This window comes from Gossypium hirsutum, chromosome D12 (genome assembly GCF_007990345.1).
Source record: "Gossypium hirsutum isolate 1008001.06 chromosome D12, Gossypium_hirsutum_v2.1, whole genome shotgun sequence".
Lineage (NCBI taxonomy): Eukaryota > Viridiplantae > Streptophyta > Magnoliopsida > Malvales > Malvaceae > Gossypium > Gossypium hirsutum.
In genome coordinates, this window is record NC_053448.1 from 45,726,677 (window position 1) to 45,749,882 (window position 23,206).

General features: G+C 36.0%; 2 protein-coding genes and 1 long non-coding RNA gene across 3 annotated transcripts; 2 read left to right on the top strand and 1 right to left on the bottom strand.

Moving 5' to 3' along the window:
* The first annotated feature begins 645 nt into the window (after positions 1 to 645).
* LOC107947567 (syntaxin-124-like) lies at positions 646 to 2,004 on the top strand. The gene has a single exon (XM_016882181.2). It carries the CDS (start codon positions 904 to 906, stop codon positions 1,813 to 1,815), a length of 912 nt encoding a protein of 303 aa, XP_016737670.1. The 5' UTR covers positions 646 to 903; the 3' UTR covers positions 1,816 to 2,004.
* A 6,036-nt stretch (positions 2,005 to 8,040) lies between these two features.
* On the bottom strand, positions 8,041 to 12,488 carry LOC107946153 (beta-glucuronosyltransferase GlcAT14A-like). The gene is made up of 4 exons (NM_001327502.2): positions 11,221 to 12,488; positions 10,424 to 10,499; positions 10,213 to 10,328; positions 8,041 to 8,724 (listed from the first exon to the last, which is right to left on the bottom strand). The coding sequence occupies exons 1-4, from the start codon at positions 11,870 to 11,872 to the stop codon at positions 8,216 to 8,218; spliced, it is 1,353 nt and encodes a 450-aa protein (NP_001314431.2). The 5' UTR covers positions 11,873 to 12,488; the 3' UTR covers positions 8,041 to 8,215.
* Positions 12,489 to 21,280: 8,792 nt separating this feature from the next.
* LOC121224146 (uncharacterized) lies at positions 21,281 to 22,258 on the top strand. The gene is made up of 2 exons (XR_005921691.1): positions 21,281 to 21,417; positions 21,823 to 22,258. It is a non-coding gene; the product is annotated as an uncharacterized lncRNA (long non-coding RNA).
* The last annotated feature ends 948 nt before the right edge of the window (positions 22,259 to 23,206 follow it).

Consider the following 23,206-nt stretch of genomic DNA (forward strand, 5'->3'; position numbering starts at 1 on the left):
TTTTTTTTCTTTTTTATTTTTAAATCACATACTTAAAGAGATTCGTCCATGTATTTACACTCGGTTGATTTTTAAGATATAAATTCAGTTTACTCAAATATATAAATTCATTTTTGCGTTTGAATTTTAGATTTTTTAATTTACTTTTATTGTTAAATGGGTATTTTTACATATTGTTCACCTATTTATTCCTCCCTCAATTCAAATTAAAAATAAAATAAACTATCTACAATAATTTATTTTTTAATTTTTTAAATTGTTACTTTTATATTTAAAGGATATGCTAACAATTTATATATATATATATCTTTATTTCACAAGTTATTTTAAAAAATCGACATGGATTTTTTTGTTAACAATTATTTTTTAACTACTTTACTATACTCTATAAAACATTTGTCAATCCCTACCCTATTTATAGAGTCTAAATATTTAACTAGCAGTGTACCAAATATTTTCTGATATTTAGATATGTATATTAATTTTTTTTATATGGATAATATACATTATTAAAGAAACAATTATCATAAGTTTTAATCTTTACATCATATAGTAAAACTTGGTTAAAATTTTTACTATTACTACTAGCTAAGTATTATATATATATAATTCAAACTGTCTATCCAAGTTGAATTGGTTGGTAAGAAAAAGCTGACAATTAAATAATCTATAAACATGTTCTAAGTCCAACTATATCAATTAGTGCTGCCCTACAATTACAAAAGATTGACCTTAGTGCGCCTCCATTGATGAAGGGCTTGCCTTATAGTCGCCATTTCCTCCACAAGAAGCCCACAAATTCACGTTCGAACCTACCTTATAGCAGGAGCATGCTATCCAAGGAGGAAAGGCCATCCAAACTCAAGCCCTGCATTGGACATTGACCCCATCAAGGCTGAAGCAATGAATGATCTGTTTTCTAGTTCATTCAAGAAATATTCAGATCTCAAGCAACAAGTTCACTTGGATGACGTAGAGGCTGGGGAAGAGACAGTGAACCTTGATAACTTCTTTGAAGATGTAGACAATGTGAAGGACGATATGAGAGTGGTTGAGCAGATTTACAACAGGCTGCAAGAATCAAATGAAGAGACCAAAACGGCTCACAGTGCTAAAGCCATGAAGGATCTTCGAGCTCGAATGGACTCGGATGTTAAGCAGCTCCTGAAACGGGTCAAAGTCATAAAGGGGAAACTCGAAGCACTTGAAAAATCAAATGCGGCTCATCAGAAACTTCCAGGATCTGGTCCTGGATCATCTGCTTATAGAACCAGGACATCCCTAGTGAGCGGCTTAGGCAGTAAACTAAAGGATATGATGGATGATTTTCAAGGGTTAAGAGCCAAAATGACAGCAGAATACAAAGAAACAGTGGAGAGAAGATACTTCACAGTAACAGGACAGAAAGCAGATGAAGAAATGATCGAAAACCTGATAGAAAGGGGAGAAGGTGAAACATTGTTTGAAAAGGCAATTCAAGAACAAGGGCGAGGGCAGATTGTGGATACAATTTCAGAGATACAAGAGAGGCACGATGCTATTCAGGAAATTGAGAAGGGGTTGATTGAGCTTCACCAACTATTCCTAGACATGGCAGTCTTGGTGGAGGCACAGGGATACCAACTGAATGACATCGAGAGCCACGTGGCTCGTGCTAGTTCTTTTGTCATGAGAGGGGCTGACCAACTGGAGTTAGCCAAGGAATATCAGAAGAGCTCAAAGAAATGGGGTTGCATTGCCCTTGCTATTGCCGTCTTTCTCCTTGTTATCATCTTGTTTCCCGTTTTATCATCAACCTTATTGAAGAACGCATAAAATTCTGGACGGTCCTCGTGAAAATAAAATCAATGCTTTTTATATGGATTTGAAGAACCTAAAAAGCAGGACACCAATTTTTGACTTACTAGGCCACAGTTGATACCTTTGATCCATTAACATTTACTTGGATTTTAAGTTTGTTGTTTTTATAAAGGATAAAAGATGATTCTTTATAGTTATGTTCTATTTATATGGGCATGGCATCTGGAAGCCATATCTTTGTGAATTATGACCTTTTCTGTAAAAACAAAATTTCTATTCTCAACTGTTCCATAAAATATAAAATTATTTATTAAATAAAACTTTCGTTTCCATTCATAATAAAATGTTTTCGTTCAGGTAGATAATTTTTGAAAATTTGCTCTTGGGAATGTTTTTTTTCCAATTAACTGCAACACGTCTCATGACAGGTATTGCGGTGGTTTTCCATGACTTTAGTGGCATCATAGTTGATGGTAGAAACTGTCAACTCTTGCGGGCTCGGTTGTTAAAGATAATAAAACGGTTAGAGAAGTAGTTAGTGAAGGTTGAAAAGTTAGCTAGTTTGTTAAAGATAGGTTGAAAAGTTATAAATACTATCGTCTGGCTTTGTATTGAGATAAGTAAACAGTCTAAGTTCATTTTTAAAAATAGTTTGTTCAATAAATTTCTCAAAGCTACCTAGTTTTCTTCATGGTATCAGTCGCTAGGGGTTCTTTATCATGGCAACTACAAACTCTGCTGCGTCGGACTCTGCTGAAGTGCATGGCTCGGTGTTTGCTGCTGAGCGTGTGGTGAATTCGCTTCCTAGACATGACGTTGTGAAACTTGATGAAGGAACGTTTCTTCTATGGAAGCAACATGTAAGATTCATTGTTAATGGCTATGATCTCTTCGGTTTTCTTGATGGATCTATTGCAGTGCCGTCGAGTTTTGTACAAGCACCGGATGGTGCGCTTGTGGTCAATCCAGTGGCATCCGTGTATCAGCAACAGGATAACCTGCTCACGTCCTGGCTTCTCTCCACCATAAGTTCATCAATTCTCTCATGCTTTATGGATGTCCAATCGGCGAACGATGTATGGACCACAACGTTAGAGATGTTTGCAGCCGATTCCGATCAGAGGCAGTCACAATTGCGTCATGAGCTTCACTCTCTCAAGAAAGGAAGCATGTCGATTCGTGATTATGTCGCGAAGTTAAAACGTGTGTGTGCTCTATTGGAGTCCTCTGGAACCTCCATCTCAATGGCAGAAAGGACGGCGGGGCTTCTTGCGGGGCTTCCGTCTGAGTTTGAAGGTGTAGTCTCGTCGGCTTCACTGTCTCCGAATCCGTTGCCGTTTCCGCGTCTGGTTGAAGCTTTAATAGAGTGTGAAACTTGGCATGCTCATTCAAGTCAAGAGGTGGTGTATGCTGCAAATCTGGTGGAGGATGTGTCTACGGACTGTACGTCGCGAGGAGGACGATCGGGGGTGCGTGGTCGTGGAAGGACCTTTCGGCCTCGACTCTAGTGCCAGATCTGTTCTCGGTTTGGACACGTGGCTCAGAAATGCTATTATCGATACCATCGTGACGAGTCATCTCCGGTGCAACCTCCACTGTAAAATCAGATGCCGAACCTCCACTCCGGCGATAGTGGCTGGCCTTCTCAACCAAACACTAGACCTAGGATTTCTAACCCTGGTCAACAGTATTATGGGACTAATCAAATTAATTGTGCTACAGGTTAAAATTGCTTTGGGCCTGGTCAAAATTCATATGATGGTGGTCAAAATTGGTGTGCTGAAGGGGGTTCAATGAGCAGCGTGGAGGTCAGCAGGTTGGGCCAAATGGTTGGTTTATGCCGAGTGGTGAACGGCGTGATTTCAGGCCTCCAAATCCTGGGCCGCATGCTGGTGGGCCAAATGATGGTGTTCATGGAGGGTTTGGAATGCCGTCTTATATTGGGCCGAATAGTGGGCAGAATGTTGGGCCAAATATTCCTCCTCCGATGCCCACAAATTTGTTTGTGAATAATGTTCAGCTCGATCCGGCTAACCCAACCGGTACTATGGCAGTTCCGTGGCAGACCAAGCCGCGTGCGCGAGTGTTTTCAGCGTCAAATCCGTGTTTTGGACTTCCTAGACTGGGAGATATACACGCGTCCGATTATTCTAATCCGTCGATCTCTAGCTCTCATATTAACTCTGATCGACATAGAGTGAGTGGGGACGAGTCTGACTCGCTGGTTTCTGGACCAGTTGGGATGTCATCCTGGTATCCTGATTCAGGAGCCAGCAATCATGTTTGTCGGGATACGTCAGCTATGCATAATGCTACTCCTTATTCAGGTACGTCTTCTATTTTAATGGGTGATGGTATGCCCGCATGAATATCGTCTGTTGGTCAAAGTGTTTTGCCGACACGGTCTAGGTTGCTTCGGTTATCTAATGTTTTATGTGTCCCAACCATTCGGAAAAATTTGTTGTCAATATCACAATTTGCTACTGATAATGGGGTGTTTTTTAAGTTTCGCTCTACTTATTGTGTGATAAAGGACAGTGTGACACAGTAGGTTTTACTGACGGGGCATATTCATAATGGGCTATACCGGTTTCTATGCCAGATGGTGGTTCTTGTATGTCTGCTACTCAGGTAGAATGTTTGACTTCGACTGCCGACAGTGAGCTGTTTTCGTTATGGCACAAGTGACTTAGACATCCGTCATCAACTGTTGTTAAAAATGTTTTACATAAGTGTCATGTTCCTTTGAATAAAATTGCTATTAGTGATGTTTGTACTGCTTGTAAAAAGGGTAAGTTTCATAAGTTTCCATTTACGGCTTCCAATACTGAATATACTGATCCCTTTTCGTTGGTTGTATCTGATGTATGGGGACCTGCCTCGGTTGCTTCCAGTAACAATTGGTATTATATGTCGTTCATTGACATGAGTTCTCGGTTTACTTGGGTATACCTAATTCGGTAGAAGTCTCAGGTTATGACTTGCTTCATTCAGTTTCAGAAACTTGTTCACACTCAGTTTGGCAAGACCATCAAGCAGTTTCAGAGCGACTGGGGTGGTGAGTATCGAGCGTTGGCTTTGGTTTTGGCGTCTCAAGGCATCATTCATCGTGTTTCATGTCCGCATACTTCTGAGCAAAATGGCGTTACCGAGCGTAAACATAGACACGTTGTCGAAATAGGGCTTACTCTTTTAGCTCAAGCGGGTCTTTTGATGGAATTCTAGGCATATGCGTTTACATGCGCAGTTCATTTAATAAATCGTCTTCCCGCACCAGTGTTAGATGGTAAGACTCCGTATAGTGTGCTTTATGGACGAGACCCTACTTATGATCACCTGCGTATCTTTGAATGTTGTTGCTATCCGTTTTTATGCCCGTTTCAGCATCATAAATTAGAATTTCGGTCTCAACCGTGTACATTCTTGGGCTATAGCCCTTGTCACAAAGGGTACCAATGTCTGTTGCCGGATGGTCGCGTTATTGTTTCTCGACATGTGGAGTTTGATGAATCTAGGTTCCTCTCTCCGCCAAATATATCTCGGTCACGGGAGGTGAGTACTATACCTACTTATTTTCCTGTTCTTGAGACTAATCCGTTGTTACAACGAAACTCTGTTACTGGTCCTGTTTGTCCGCCTAGTGTGCCTGGGTCTCTAAGTCCTCAGAATGGAGTGGATGTTAGTCCAACAAATACTAACTATCGTAATACTTCCTCATTGAATGAGTTTTTGACTGAAGAAGATAATTCTCATCATGGTGTCTTGCACTCTGAAAATCAATCTCCCACGCCCACTGTTCCAATTCCGTCTGACCCTACAGGACCAGAGGTTTCTGTGCCTAATGTGAACATTCATCCTATGACTACTCGTTCAAAAGCTGGCATTTTTAAACCCAAGGTTCTTGCTGTTGAGGTTGTAGAACAGTCAACGATTGAAGAAGCTGTCGCTAGCCCTGAGTGGCAAATCGCTGCTCAAACGGAGTATGATGCCTTAATTCGTAATGGTACCTGGGAACTTGTTCCTATGCCATTAGGTCGCAAAGTTATTGGTTGCAAATGGTTGTTTAAAGTGAAGAAAAACCCAGATGGAACGGTTGAACGGTACAAGGCACGTCTGGTTGCGAAAGGCTGTTCTCAAGTTCCGGGGTGCGACTTTCAAGAAACATTTAGTCTAGTTGTCAAACCTGCCACTATAAGGGTAATCTTGTCGATCGCGGTTACTAAAGGATGGTCACTTAGACAAGTTGATGTTAACAATGCCTTCTTAAATGGTGATGTTGATAATGAAGTGTTTATGCAGCAACCTCCGGGATATTTTAAGCTTGGTCCTGATGGGAAACCTTTGGTTTGTCGATTAAAGAAGGCGTTATATGGTTTGCGACAGGCTCCACGAGATTGGTTTGAGAAGTTGAGGACATTTCTTTTGACAGTTGGGTTTGTTGGCTCTAAGTCGGATGCTTCTCTATTTGTTCGAGTTCGCTCAGACTCCACTCCGTCGGCTATTGACTGGTTTGTACAGATGTTGAATGATGAATTTTCATTAAAAGACATGGGTGATTTACATTATTTTTTGGGAGTTGAGGTTACCAGGTCGTCTTGTGAGAGCCTTCATCTTTGTCAAAAGAAGTACATCCGGGATATGTTGAAGCGTAGTGGTTTGACGAATGCTAAAGGCGTACATACGCCCATGATTAGCTCATTGCATATTTCTAAAAATGATGGTGAGTCGTTATCCGATCCAACTGAGTACAGGAGTCTGGCAGGTGCGTTACAATATGTGGTCATTACTAGGCCCGATATTGCTTATGCGGTTAATAGGGTATGTCAGTTTATGCATAGTCCAACCACAGTTCATATGACTGCTCTTAAAAGGATATTACGATATTTATCTGCTACACTTGATTTTGGAATTGTCTTTCGACGGTCTGATTCTCTTTCTTTAGTTGGGTTTTCTGATGCAAACTGGGGATTGGATTTTGATGATCGGAGGTCTACTTCGGGGTACTGTGTGTTTTTTGGGTCTAACCCTATTTCCTGGTCATCGAAGAAACAACAGGTGGTGTCACGGTCTACGACTGAGGCTGAATATCGAAGTCTTGCTGCTGTTACGAGTGATGTTATGTGGTTACTTTCGTTATTACGAGAATTGCAAATTGGGTCTGCTTCTCCACCAAATATCTAGTGTGATAGCTCTAGTGCAGTCGCAGTTGCTGCTAATCCTGTGTTACACTCCAAGTTTAAACATGTGGAGTTAGATCTATTTTTTGTTCGTGAGAAGGTTGCCGATGGTTCGGTTCTGGTCCGAGAAGTTCCTGCGTCCGATCAAGTTGCTGATGTATTAACTAAACCACTGCCATTTTCGTGTTTTGCTCGGTTTAGAAATTTTCTTCGAGTCTTATCAATAGGGAAGATGGATGCATGTTAAAGATAATAAAACGGTTAGAGAGGTAGTTAGTGAAGGCTGAAAAGTTAGCTAGTTTGTTAAAGATAGCAAGTTATAAATACTATCGTCTGGCTTTGTATTGAGATAAGTAAACAGTCTAAGTTCATTTTTGAAAATAGTTTGTTCAATAAATTTCTCAAAGTTACCTAGTTTTCTTCATCGGTTGAGGTTGTCGAAGCTTTAGCTATTAAAGAAGCATGCTTGCTTATCAATCGGAACAATTGGTCTCATGTTATTTTAAGTCTGATTGCAAGATAGTGCTTAACCAAATTTATGTCAATGACAATGGGATCTCACGGCGATTATCTGCGATTCTGGATTTATTTGAAAATTTCTTAATTCTACTCCTTTTGTTTCCTGTTCTTTTACCAGTAGAAATGAAAATCAACTTGTTGATTGGATAATTGTTTGTACTAGAGAGGAAACTGTCCAATTGATTGGCTGATTAATTTCCTTGATGATATTGTTAGAGGAGAACAATCACAAACCCCGATTTAAAAAGTACAAAACAAAACAAATTGGAAATCCACACATTCCTTTAAAAAGATGATGCGATCGTGAAATAATTGTTGAAGTTTTACCAAACAACCTGGCAGAAACTCAAGAACCAGTTCCAATGGAGATATTATTTTATTTTTCCGATTTGTGTCATTCCATCACAGAAGTGGTAGAAAATATATAAATAGGCATCGAATAAAATACAAAACAATTGTTATGTGAGAAAGGGTTATTTCACCGAAATGATTCCTGAGGATATGGTCAAAGGCTGCATATGCATAATTGAGGATACTCTATTAGTAACAGTTGCACCTAAAATTGGGATTGCATGTCGCAAAATAAACAATGTTATAAAAAGAAGTTTATTTTTATATGTGAACAAACAAAATTCTGCCGCCCTTAGGACAACCGTGTAATCAATGAAGTACGAATACAGCCATTTGCACTCTTTGAGTTATCCAACACTTTACAACCATCATGAGCACTGCTTTTTCCGAGAATCTTCAGACATTAAAGTTTTTAGCAGTTCTTGTAGCCTCTTGGCACCAGGGCCTGGCGCAAACACCGAATCATTGCCGCGTACAGAACACGGGTCAGCTCCACCCTCTGAACCCCCAATACACCAAGCTCCAGCTGCAAAACGGCCAGTTCGGCCCAATAGCTCTTTATCAATTTTATCCAAGACTGGATCGTTCTTATGGAACTTCCGGGCAAAGGGCGCGTTGCTTTTCACCATTTTATCAAAGTCTTTCATTGACAACGAGACAGGATGTTGCTTTGGAGGAGTGTCCCAAGCAATGTAGTGGAGATCATGGCTTATTGCAGTGCTACGAAATTCATCAGTGTTGCAAATAACGGTATGGAAATAGCCTTCCGGAGAGGAAACAAAATTTGTATAATACATGAGAATGGTTCGTGGGAGGTTATCCCAGCCCCATATACAATACTCAACAAAAGTTCTAGTAAGCGCTACCCATGCAGAACCTGCAGATAATGCACAAAGCAAAGCAACCATTAAACATTTTCTTTTAATTCATTAATAGCGACATAATTCCCAGATTTCAATTTAATGCATGTGTAAAATGCAAAATAGAAAACAACAAAGACTAAGATAACAAAGCCAGAAAAGGCAGAAGAAAAAAGGAACTGATCTATGTCCACATAGAATCCCCAACTAGCAAGTTTATGGGAACCCTACAACATTATTCAGAAGCTTTCAGCACTAGAGAAGAACTCTGGGACATCTGCAGGAACTTGTGATTCTTATAGATCTTAGTAGTTGCTTTCTCATTATACTGGTTTAATTATTGGCAGGATAAAATGAACAATTGATTGATTTCTTCATGCCATTCTAACCTAGCTCAATAGACTGAAAGAAACAAATACTCAGGGGAGCCAACTGAAACGGGAGATTCTCAAATTTGTTATTTCTAGAAAGAGAGAGACATTTACCAATTTATTCGAGATGAAATGGGGTATGGTATAGCCACATAATACCAACAGTCTATAGTTCATAATAACTAAATTACTTGTATGAGATAAATTAGGATACATAATAATGACATCTTGCTCTCTAGCACTGCCAAAATGAAACTGAAAGGATTGCATACTTCAAGTTTGTTGCAATGAGTTTAGATACGATGCTTAAAACCAGAATCTCGTCTCCTTTCCTACATTATGAAGCAGCATTTAGTTAGAAACCATCCTACATTGCTCGTCTCACCTGGACTAAGCTCTATTCTCTCCTTAATCTCACAGATCCATGTAGAAAATCAAAGAAATAGTTACGTCATTAGATTTAAAGCTTGCATTATGGGAGCTAGCTGCTTGGCAATTTCGCAAGCAGCTTGTTCAAGCTGATTTCTGAGCATCAAGCAATTATTGATTGTTGAGAGCCAGGTTAAGGCTCAAGAGGGTTTGGCTTTGCAAACCTCAAGCAATATCAAGGTAAACATGATCTTTCAGCCTTCAGTCTAGTCTCGGGCAAGTGACAACAGCAAAAAGCAGGTCAAACACGAAGGAGAATATTGGCGTACAGCCTCATGCTTGAAGCTAACAGCACCTAAAGTCTGACTGAATCCTCTGAAACTAGTTTAAAAAAATTGCTTCGACGGGTTTACTTTCCGGCTGATTGAAGCTTTTCAGTTTCCTAGAATGAAATTAGGGTAGGAATGAACCCTAACATGGAAGACTTGATTCTAAAATGCAAAAATTAGTTTCTTACAGGAATAAGATTTAATACCACAATACTCAAGATAACACCATTTGAGGTTATTACAGGTTATCCTTATTTGGCTCAATAACATGTTGATACCATATCAGTCCAAAACAACAAAACACTATATAAGATTTCAAGATAACACAGTTGACATTAATCTAAGTGGTGATGAGCAAACAATCAACCTATGGTTTGAGAAACTATTACGGTATGTTGTGCTAATAAAAATAAAATAAAGAAGAATAAAAACCAACCTGTATACAACTTGAAAGATGTGGGCAGTGATCGGCGTTGTGTGGTCCAAGCAATGTCAGACTTTTTAGACAAGTAAAGACCTGGATCAACAATGATTGGTTTTGCTCTCGAGTTACTGCAAAATAACATAAATACACATGGAAAGTCGGTTACATTAAGGTATAAGAAAGGAACACTAAGAGTAGCGTGAACACTAGGTATTAATCTTACAGCTTCCAACCAGCAATCTGTGTATGTTCAATGAAATTGAGATTTCTTGACAAATTGGAGAAAACATGCAGCAAATCTGCACAAGTAAAACACGTATTAGATGTGTTCTCCAGTAAGCAGGCTTGAAAGAGCACAAACCTTTTAGCAGACCTCTAAGTTTCTGAAAACACTTCACAACTAAACAACAAATGCATCTAGTAGTGACAATAAGAAACACACAGATGAGCTTCTTCAAACATTTTAACTCATCAATCTAACCAATAGATAGTACAAGTCGCAACGAATGGGCCTATGAAAAGGCCAGGTAGTAGAAATCAACAAAAGAAATAACCTAATCTCTAAAAACACAGCCAAAAAAATCTGGAGCAATTATGTTGATTAAACAAAACTGCATAAACCCCATTGTAAAAGACAGTTCATTGGTTTGCCAATTGATTGAGCCCTCTCATAAACATAATTTTGAGTAGAACTTAAAAATATCGACTCCTTCACAAATCCTGTTCACAGTCTAGGCTTTAAGTTCTAAAAATTCCCATAGAAATATGAAATAAGGTCAAGATGGTAGTAGGCATGTAATTCTCTCCAAAAATACTGTAAAGAACTCTAGTAATTCAGATAAAAGTAGGAGGTAGCAAGCAAAGTTCACGATCAATTTAGAGTTAAAATTCGTACTATAAGCACAGTATTGTTCTTTAAACCCTCATACTATAGAAAAAGCCCTATCGCAGAGACCAACGGATAACAAGAAGCAGCCTTGACGATAAAAAAGATAAAAGATGCAAAGTCTTAGCGCTAACCATCTTGGGTCACAAGGGGATAATCGGAGGCACTCAAGTTTAGAAACCAATCCCAGTCCAAGCTCTCCTTCAAAAGTATTGCAATTGCTTGAAGGGTACAGGCAATCATCGTAGGACCTTTGTATGTCACCAAGTTGGATTGTGCCATTACACGCACATTCTCCACTTCACGAAAAGTTGGATCAATCTTTACCATATTAGTCAATTCCAACCTTTCACGTGGAGGAGCCTCAAGATCCAAATGCAGAACATATTGATTCCTGGGGTGATACACTGCTTGCAAGGTCCTCATCATCCTACGACTATCTCCCTTTGTCCCCGAAATAAGATATGCTAATCTAGGTGCTTCCATACTTGCATACCCACTTGTGTTAAACGATTTCTTTAAATCTGATTCTACAAAATACCCACTAGAGTCCTCCGTTCTAGCAAAGGAAATAATGTCGAATGGCAACTGATCTCCTCCATTAGGAGTATTGAACAACCCAAAAATGGCAGACAGAAACAAAGTAATCGATACAAGTAAGCTTGCAAAAAATGGGATGATCCATTTTCTATCACTCAACACCCTTCCCGATTGCGAATTGACATTTTTCCTCACACTTGTCAACGGGTTTCTTATCAACTCAAGTTTCCTATAAAGCTTTCTCATTTCGAGTCCGCCTCAAGATTAAGCTAAAGAACCCAAGATACGTGAAGATTCAAGCAAAAAACCACCGCTATTACTAGGAAATAGGACCAAAAAGAAGCAGGGAGGTCCGAAAACAGAACCAAAACCAAAACCGCCTTCTTAAATGTATGAGAAACATTTAATCTGAGGCCAAATTCTCTTCAAAACAAAACATGGGTTCGAAGCAAAAAGAACATTATTTTGTCACAAAGTAGAGAACTATCAATAGGAACCCCCTTCAACCCCAAAAAAGGAATGATATGAAAGTGAAAAGAAAAAAGAGCAGAAACAGGAATCAGTTTGGTGCTAGAAGATCCAAGTTGGCTTAATCAACTGAAAAAAAGAACACAGCAAATGCAGGTGGGCAAATACAGCACGAAATAGTAACCGACACAAAAGCAATTCAAGAAAAACATATATACAGCAGTTAAATTAAGCTTCAATCAGCTTTTTTATCCTAAGTTGTCCCCCAGATCTATTCACTAATCAAACCCAGAAAACCGGTAATGAAGAAGCAGAAAAATAATATATACTCCGGATACTTGAAATACACGAGAGTTCAAAGGGAGAGGTAGAAAAAGCTTACTTTAATGGACAGAAAAAAGCTTACTTTGAAACAAGAAAAATAAAATGACCCACAAAAGGATATGGAAATAAAAACAGATAATTAAAAGAAATTCTTATTGAATGCGCGTGAATTGCAGTTCTCAACAACTCTCGACCTAATCACCAAACAACGGGCCCTTCGCGAGTATAGATTGTAATATATGAAAATTAGATATCAAGTTTCTTACATAACTCCCCCTCAAGTGCGGGGCTGGATGCAACTTTTTCTTATTCTCAACAATGTGAGCCCCATCACCTACTAATTCCCAACTTAATAAATAATATTTTATATTATTTGTATTAGCCTATTATTAATTCAGTTAAATAAATAATTTTTTTTATATTTTTATATTTATTTTAACAAAAAAAGAACCATTTAAATTTTGGTTCGGTTAATTATTTTTGAAAAAATTTTAATTTAATTAATGATTAAAAAATTCGATTAATCGTTTAAACAAGATCAACCACGAGTGACGATGTAAATGGGATCATGCTACAAATCATAATGTGCTGGGATTTGTGGACCATTTACTATTATCTTTAAGATTAACTAATAATAAACTTAATTATATGTTTAGAGATAAGGAGTAGTATGGACTTGCCTGCCTTCTAATCCAAGACTCATCCTGCGTGTAATATCTCGAAATTTACTACTGTAATACTTCAAAAATTACTACAGTAAGAAAGTAGGTATCCTTGATAGTAAAATAAGGAAATAAAGTGACAAAAATAGAAATTTTGAGTTATGGCAACATTGGGAATTATATTATAACATATTAATTCAAGAAAGGATTAAATCGCAAAAGTGAGAAAATTTTTGTTGCCCAAGAATAAATACTCAAAATTTGAGGGGTTAAAGTGTAAATATGAAAAATTTGAAGGACCAATAGTGTAAATATTTTAAAGGTGGAATAATCTAGAAACTAAGGAAAATGAATGAATTAGAACCAAATTGAAAAGGTGAAAAATTTTGAGGGACTAAATAAATTTTACCAAATTAAGTGATGACTCAAGGATGGAATTTTTAAAGATTATGAAGGGCAAAATGGTCAATTAAAAGAGAGAGAAATCTAGAAAGCAATGATGATGTTGGTGATATTTTAGATTAATTAATTAAAAAATATTAGTTTATTAATATTTTAATTTAATTTTTAAATGATATTTTGTTATTTCATTATTATTCTATTTAGTATACATATGGAAGGAAAGATGAAGAATCTTCATCTTCTTCCCATGCATCCAACGTATGAGGAAAAAAGAAAGAAAGAAACTTTTTTTTTTACAATTTGGTCATTTCATAAAAAAATTCACCATTTTCACTTAGAAATTAAAAGAATTTTCATATCCATCAAGAGAGAAAGATAACAAGGAGACAATGGGGAGCTAAAATATCAAGTTAGATTCAAGAAATAGAAGCTGGAGGAGAGAGAAAATCAAGTTAAAGATTGAAATCAATAGGACAAGGTAAGAACATTAAGATTTCAATATATTTTTAAGTTTGTTATTATTGAAAAAGCATGGAAATGATGATATAGTAGAGTTTTCTTAAATAAAGCCTTTTGTTCTTGATATATTAGTGAAGGGAAATAAGAGAAAGTGATGGAAAATATTATAGAGAAAATGAATAAGGAAGTTATAAACTTAGTAATCAACATTTTGCACTAAAACAGTTTTGGACAGCAACAGTAGGCTAACTTCGAAAAATCACTATAAATTATGGAAATCGAATTATAGGATGAACAAAATATGTAATTAAATCTTATTAAGTCTAGTTTCTCGTAGAAGAAACGGTGTAAGTAATAGAATTGTAAATCATGAGATATAATAAATTATGTGAGACAATGTCAGAATGAATTCGGGTTCCCCTGTTCTAACTTTGGAAAATTATAAAAAATTGGAGAAAAATAATTATGGGCTTAAATTTATATTTTTAAAATCCTGAATGAGTCTATTTTCAATAGAAACAAACAGAAACATCATCCAAATCCTGTACAAGGAGATAATTAATTTTTAGTGAAGAAGGGTCGGAACTGTCAGACAGCAGAACAGAGATGACTTTAAAGAATAAACTGTACTTATTGGATCAACCAAAAATTCTAAAAATTTTATAGTAAGAAGATATGTGAGTATAGTTTCAGATAAAATTAACGGATATCAATTCGAAGTTACATAGCTCAAGATATAAATAATTTTGTGACAATGACTCAAGTGGACAGCTTTGAATGAACAAATAAATAAATAGTGAAATTATAGATAATGTTACATATAAGCATTTTATATACATTAAGGATGTGGAATGGAGAGGAGGAGGAGGAGGAAAATATATGATTATTCACCTAGCATGAGTTTTCAGTAAAAATGACTAATTTGCATGTTTTAAGTTTAGGAACTAAATTGAATAAAAGTAATATTTTAAGGGTAAATTTGTAAAAATGTCAAAAAGTGACCAAATTGCATGAAATGAATTGTTTTATTATTTAAATTAATAAATTGAATGAAATATTAATTTATATCAAGATTGGGTGGAAATTCGAGGAAAATAGAAAATTACCAAAATGTCCCTGAATTTTTGGTATTTCTGCAATTTAGCTTGGTAAGTTTGTATAACTTGAATTATATTCTTAGATGATTGAAATATATATATTGGATTGAGAAATTGATTTGAATTGTGAACATGAGAAATTGTAAATTGAATGAAATGGAAATGAAGCTTTGAATTACATGAGTAAATATCAGGTCTCGTAGGCCCTATTTGTTATGAATATAATATTTCGAGGGTATGTTGTAAAGAATTATAAAAGCATGTTAATAATTTAAAAGTTTTAATTCGGATGAAATTTTGTAACTCGGTTTAATACGTATGCAAATGTATGTCTTCTAGTAATGCCTCATACCCTATTCCGGCGTCGAATACGGGTAAGGGTGTTACAATGTGACATTGCCAGATTCGGTCATAACGTTTAAACCGGGTTTGGGGTGTTACACTGCATCTATTCAACCATTGAATAAATATATGGCTTAGAAGATCATTTAGTGCTCAAGTTAAATTTTTTTTAATATGGTATGTGTTTTTATGTAATTTGATATTTACATTTGACAAAAGTTTTATATATTAATAGATAAAGGTAACAATGTTAAACTTTTAATACTATATGTCAGGTTTTAAAGTTGATTTGATAAAAATTTATAATTAATTAACAATATTAACAATTAATTTTTATCAAAGGAATCAGTGAACAAATCCCAACTAGTGACAACACATTAGTGAATGTGGACCATCGTATCTAGATTGTACTATGGCAACAGAAGCTTTTACCACAAACATCCAAGAACATGTGGTAGAGCGAGTATAGGTTGAAGAAGATACTAATTAAGAAAGATGTTCAAACTAATAAAGAAGTGAGCAAGACAGGAGCCTTTGATCCAGAAGTCGAAATAACTAGAGAAAGTCCCACTTCCTCTGGCCAAGTGCAGGCTCGCAAAATGCATACACACTCGGTTGTGGCAGATGAGTTTGCAAACCAAGCAGCCTCAAAGAAGATGGACAAGGGCAAAGCCCCAGTTGTTGTAAATCTGAGCAAGAAAAGAAAGATCCAATAAGAAAGTTCTGATGACTTGTCTGATGAGTCGAAAACCATTATTATTATTTGGTTCTGTAACGTTTCAATTAGTTTGGGGGGGAGGGGGGTAAAGGTTCCTCAGTCGAAAACCATTATTGATTCTGTTTCTGATGAGGACATTCAAAAACTTCTTGCTGAAGCCACCCAAGCAGCCAAGAAACAGGAGGAAAGGATGATGGAAATGAAAAATAAGGGTCTCTGGATGTTGCTTGCTCCAAGAGGTATGTTTCCATGATTAAAAAGAGTTTTATTGAAGAACATAATATGGAGGAAAACAGTTTTGTTTATCATGAAATAGATGTACTTATTAAGAATGGTGGTTTAAAGGGTTTAGTGAGTTATGTTAAGCCATATGTTCACAATGTTGTCATGGAATTTTATGTTAATTTGCTTCGAAGTGTTAGTGATATGCACAACAAGCTGCATCAGAAGGCGTTTGTGTGTGGAAAGTGGTATGAATTCAACCCTCCAATGTTAAGAAAGGTCTTGAATTGCTACTGTCAAAACATGGTGGAGTTGAATGAGACCTTGGACCAAACTGTAGCGGCCATAACCAACAACGTGCATTTATCTTGGCCTGCAAAAAATTAATATTCATGCCTCTTCTCTTTCAACTATGTATGTTAAGAAAGGTCGTCCTTGCAAACGCCGACTCAGTTAGGGGGATGCACTACGAGCTGCTGTGACACGGTCGCAGTCATTCATAGAGGGAGGAGATGAGTTCACCAATCAACCTTGATGTGCACATGAAGACGAGGCCAAAGATCAACCCCGACATGCACATGAAGACAAGGCCGAAGTTCCAATGGAGTCGCCAACCAAAATAGTGCGACGAAACCCTAGGCGTACCCGACACGCACCTGGTTGTGGCACACATTTGAGGAATCGATGATCATGTCTATTTGTAATTTTCCGAAGTTGTTTACTTTATTTTACATTCACAATTTACACTAATTTAATATATATATATTGTTTCTAGGGATGCATGTACATAAGTTTTTAAATTAAGGATTTTGAATATGATAGGTCATACTAAAAACATTGTAATTTTTGAAGGATTTAAATGAAAATTTAGTAAATTAATGTTGTATAAGTGGTTTGTATCTTTTACAGTAAAAATAAATTTAGTAAATTCAAAACTATAATAATGCTTATTTTAAACGTTAGATAAATTTACAAATTTTTAATTTCAAAACGAAAAAAGAAAAATAATTTTTATAAAAAAAATATGTTCTACAAGGCGTATTTTTCTTTTTTTCTCAAAAAATAACATAGATCGATAAATTTAAAAAAAAAACATACTTCCTCTTCTTCTCAATTTGTGGCGGTGTTATTGAGGGGGAGGTGCATGTGCTGTAGGGGCGTTTCTGAGATTTTGCCTTTGCTTTTCTAATCACGTTATTTCTTAGTTTTTTTTTTATTGAAACTTTTATGACTTCTTTTATTTTATTTTTGGAGGAATGTACTTATTTGCTACTTTTTGTTTAGAGGATATTATTGATGATTTTATGGATGATGGTTATTGTTGTTATTGTATATTTCCTCCCAGGTATTAATGCATAATTCAAACTCCACATTCATGGTTGAATAACTTAATTAATCCCCAAGTTAAGTTTTTGAAATTAAGGGAATATGCTAAGATGGAGTAATGTTTATTTGATGTTTACATTTCTTAAATTGTATGCCTTTTGTTCAACAAATTTTTGAAAAATATGGAATGACTAAGATGTGTATAAGGAGTGTCCATTTCTTTCTCCATTGCGATAAACAACAATTTTGCATATTTAGGAGATTGTCAATTTATTGAACTGTATCTTTGGGTTGAGCTGAGATGATGGATTATGTCTAGCACATTAATAAATATCATATCACTTAAAGAAATATATTTGGAGATTCAAATTGAATCTATCTAATCCCTTAGATCAAAAAAGTTGCATCATATTGGGACGTTGAAGACTTAACTGCCAACAATCCTTATTTACCTTTATTGTTATTATTATATCGTATTAAGCTTGTATAGTTGTTATTTTGTAGGGATTATGATAGATTTTTATTTTGTTAGTAAGTCCCAAAAACTTATATATTTAAGATACTTGTATAGGTTAATGTATTTATTATTGAGAGAACTCATTTGTTCAAGTGAGGAAACATTATTTGTGAGAGTGTATTTGTGATTGTAAAACTTTTGTGTTCTGATTTTACAAACTAAGTTATCAGGGAGAATTTAGTGGTGAGAGAGCTCATCTTCGAAGGTGCAAGAGTGAGGAATCATTACTGGGATTGTATTTATTTGAAGATAGTGAGTTATTCTACTAAGCTAACATAGGGATAATGAATTGGATAAACAAATTTTATTATCTCCTATTTTATTTTCTATTGTCGCCCGGCCCGACGGCCTGCTCGAAATATAGGAAGATTCGGGTAAAAATATAGGCCCGAAATATGGGTTTGGGCAAAAAAAAGAGGCATGTTTAGAAAATGGGCCGGGCCTCAGGCACCACTTTTTTGGCCCGGGCCCAGCCCGGCCCGAATATAATAAATAAATATTTTTTAATTTTAAAATATTTTTTTTTATTTTTTTATTTTTAAATAAATTTTTAGTGTTTATTAAAAAATGGGCCGGGCAGGGCTAGGCTCGGGCTTAGGAATTTTTTCCTGGGCTGGGCCTGGACAAAATTTCAGGCCCATATTTTAGGCCGAGCCGGCCCATGAGCACGTCTAGTTGTAATGCTAATTGTTTTTTATTTATTTATTAAATACATTACCTGTTTCTAAACTTAAATCACACTAAGCTAGCTTTATATATATAATTTTCTCATTATTTAATCTCTTTTCGTCTTAAACAGACGTGGGTAAACCATTTTTATGTGTATTTAATAGCACGTAGTAATTAAAAAATAATTACTCGGAAAATCCTGAATGTGTTTAAGAATCGTTATAGGCTTTACACTCAAAACAGCTTATCTACACCATTCAATTAGAGTAATGTTTACCACCGCTGGAAAATTGAAATGCTAAGGAGCATCGAAGAAGAGAAATAATTGTATAATTGTGCTAGAAAAATACTACTTTATTTTGAATAAATAACAATAATGGGGAAGATGATGACTACTGACTAGGAAAAATATATTTTTATTTCGCACTTGAGGGTTGGCTTGGAGCTCAAAAGTGTAAGTTGGTTCATTCCCCCACGGCCCAAACGTGTTCGGCAGGACTACAACAGTGTCAATCCTTAGCTGTGGGACACTTGTTAAGGTGATGGAGCCTCGGGCTTTAAGCCTTCTAATAGTGGATGGTATAACACAAATACGGGGAAAAAGAATTAAAAGAATGTTTTTAAATAAAATTCTCGACATTTTGGTGCTACTTCAGTAAATTAATTTCCTTTTGTGTTAGTTTAGTGTATGTATATGTATTTTCTTTAGGGTTATTGGTATAAAAATCCGTGATGAATTGACAAATTGATAATACCTGTTGACACCATTTTTTGGATGGAAAACGGGGTCGACTTGGGTTTTGAAAAAAGAAACGGGAGTCGCTACCAATCATTTTTGATAAGGTGTGATTGGATCACCTCGAAAAGTGGTTGTTTTTAACAAACGGTTTGATTTTATTAAAACAACAAGTTTGGTCCACGAAATTCAGAAAAACGGGTTCGGGAGTCGGTTACGCACGAGGAAGGATTAGCACCCTCGATACGCCCAAAATTGGTACCTAGTTGATGACTTAATGTCTTAGTGTCAAAAAATTGAAAACTTTAAAGAAATTTAAAAATACGATCCTTGTATAAAAATGTTGAAAATTTTGGGAAAAGAGGGTACGTTCCACGTTAATCGAGAAAGAAAGCATCATATCCAGTAAGTTAGGACACAATGTCTCGAATTCTCGATACGCGAATGAATGTAAAAAAAAAAAAACTTATTTAAAAGATGTTTAACTATCTCGAATTTAAAAAAGGGGATCAAGTCCAGTAAGTTAAGACTCGATCTTTTCTTAATTTTCGAGATCATTTAAAACTTTGGTTAAAAAAACTCGCGTATTTAGATTTATCGTGAAAATCGAAACCCAGTAAGTTAGGGTACGACCTTCTCGAGTCTAAACATGAAAATTTGTTTATTCAAAAATCATAATTTATACATTGAATGAAAAATAATTTAACGCGTACTAGTAGAAATAAAACACGATGTTAATGCTCGTAACAAAACGATAATGAATTCGATAATGTAAGTACGAGTAACAACAACTAAAAGATAAATAAATAAAAAATGAATTAAACATGCAAAAGAATAAGCAAATAAACTATTCGAATGAAAGTAGGCATAAATAAATAAAAGAAAGTAAACACCACGCGAAATAACGAAACCATAAAAGAAAAAAAAATATAAATACATGTATATATATATTTTAGAATTATGAAAACATAGAAAATATTTAAAAATATGTATACGTATATCTATGTGTAATAAAATACGTAGAAATAGATATAGGTATGTGTAAGTATGAAAAATGAAATATAAAAATATATTTATAATAACTTTAAAATGCATGTGTATATGTATTAGGAAAATGTATATATTCACACACAAAAAATAAATAAATAAAATATGTACACATATATATTATAAAAAGTATGCGTTTGTATATGTAAATATATAACAAGAATTTTAAAATTAAAAGAGTATAATAATAATAATAATAATAATAATAATAATAATAATATGAAATTTGTTAGGAAAATAAACAAAATAGCAAAAAGACTAAATTAAACATTAAAACAAGATTCAGGGCTCAAAACGCAAATAAACAAAAGCGGGGGGACTACTCTGAACATTCATAAAACATGGAGGGACCAATAAAGGAAATTTCCCTTCCATTAAAATGACGTAGTTCGGGTAAGGATTAAATTGAAAACACAAAAAATTTCCGGGTAAAATTCAAAAGATTAAAAGAACCTAATTTTAAAAGCATTAAAAAGAGGAAGGGCTAAACGTGCAATTAGCCCTTCCGTCAAAAACACGCGGATCCCCCTAGAGCGGGTCGGGTCGGCCAACGGGTCAAGTCAAAACGGCGCCGTTTTGGTGCCTGAGAAGGCTGCCCAAAACGACGTCGTTTTGGAAGCCTATTTAAACTAATTTTTTTTCAAAATTTTCATTCTTCCCTTCTTCTCCAGAAAAAAAACCAAAAAATTTCTCTCAAGTCTCTCTCCCTTCCTCCGACCAGAGCCCAGAAACCGGCGAACAGGGCCGCCACGTCGCCACCGCGCCGGCCACCGTACACGGTGGCCGAAAAATTCAAAAGAAGGTACTTTTTTGCCTTTTTTATACGTTATATATATAGTTTTTAAATATAAAAGAAAAATAAAAATAAAGAAATACAAACAGTTACGAAAAAAAGAAAAAAATAAAGAGAAAAGTAAAAAGGAAAAGGAAAATAGAACTTGTACCAAAAAGGTTTCTTGAATCTGTTTTTTTTTTGTTTTTATTTCCCTTGCTAATGTGTTTTTTCCTTACAAAAATCGGAAGAGAAAAAAAAAACAACCCCCCTGTTACAAAGGTTTCAATCGGTTTGTATACCGATTTCAAAAAAAACAAAAGTTCCCCCCACCCTTTTCCTTTTTACAATATTTGGCTTTATAGCCGAAAGAAAAGGAAAAGAAAATCTCAAATCTCATTGCTACTGTCTTGTTGATTTTTGTTGTGTTTGCAGGAGACTGGCGGTGGCAGAGAGCAGGTGGCCACTTGCACTGAAGATGTGACGGGGGCGGTGGCAGCAGGTCAAAGGCGCGGCGCTAGAGGACCCTAGGTGCGGCGCACCTAGGGTTAGGGTTTTCTGATTCTTTTTTGTGTTTGATTAATATTTTGGGCTATTTAGGCTGTGGGTTAGTTTGTTGGGTCTTGGGTCTGTTTGGGTGTATTGGGCTGTTTGTTGGGCCTTGGGTATTTATTTTGTAATGGGCCTATTATTTGGTGAGGCCCGGGTAAATTTAGGCTGTACAATACCAAGAGCTAAAATTATAGCAAATCTGAAGAGAAAAACATAGTGATGCTGTCGATTATGCTTCAAACACTATCAAAAAGCCAAGTTAATGTACCGCTTTACATTCATATATATATGTGTGCATCAAATCTTCCGGTTTTGCGCAGAATGATCAGAGCTTATCTTGCACCTTGTCCCTCAACACAGTACAAAAGAGCCCACCATTTTGCCCACACAAAACTAAACTAGTCATAATGTTTAAGGTATTCAATCCCTTCGATAATTGATTTCATCTGCTTCTGAACTTTTCTTCACCCCTTCCAACTTTTGCCCAATTGAGAAACCAAGCATCCTCGAGGCCCTTTTTTCCCCTATCTTTTGGTCTTCCTGTAGACAAGACAACGACAATATTAATCGTATTCCAAGTGACTTGACTTACTATATTGGTGATCTAAAAGGTCAGCAAAATTTTGGGTTTTGGAATTTGGACTATCAGGCCTCTCTGGGAGCGTAGTTGTGGGGCATTTTAAGGTGTACTGTGGTTCAGACACAACTTGAGGTCATTATCTTTGAATAAATATTAATGACAATGTAGTCTTTGGCAACTCATCATCACAGATTGGCATCATTGCGAGTCCTGTTCCTGTGATTTGAGCTGCTTCATGCGCCTCTTCAACATTCAACCTTCTCAAATTGGATTCTACCAAAAAAGTGAGCTCATGACTTGAAGACAAAAGCCTTAGGCCGGTGACAAGGCAACCAAACATTCGCCAAAGAAATGTCAAAAGAATATGGCTGTGGAGAGCTAGAGTGTGGGTATTTCAAAATGGTAGGCCAACTATCGAAGATAAAAATTGAAGTGGTCCTTCATAGTCACATCCTGTTGGAGTTGTCCCGAGGCCGTAGCCTAACACATCCTGGACTGGTACTAACCATGTGGCACAATTAGAATCCATATAAAATTATATTTATTTTATTTGACATTAATTAGAATAAAGTTTTTTAACCTTTAAATAGATGCAATCAAAACTACTCTTGTATAGTTCGGTTTTCAACATTAATGAATTTCTCCTCCTTTACGAGTGGTTTTTTCCAAAAAAATTTTCTTTTTATT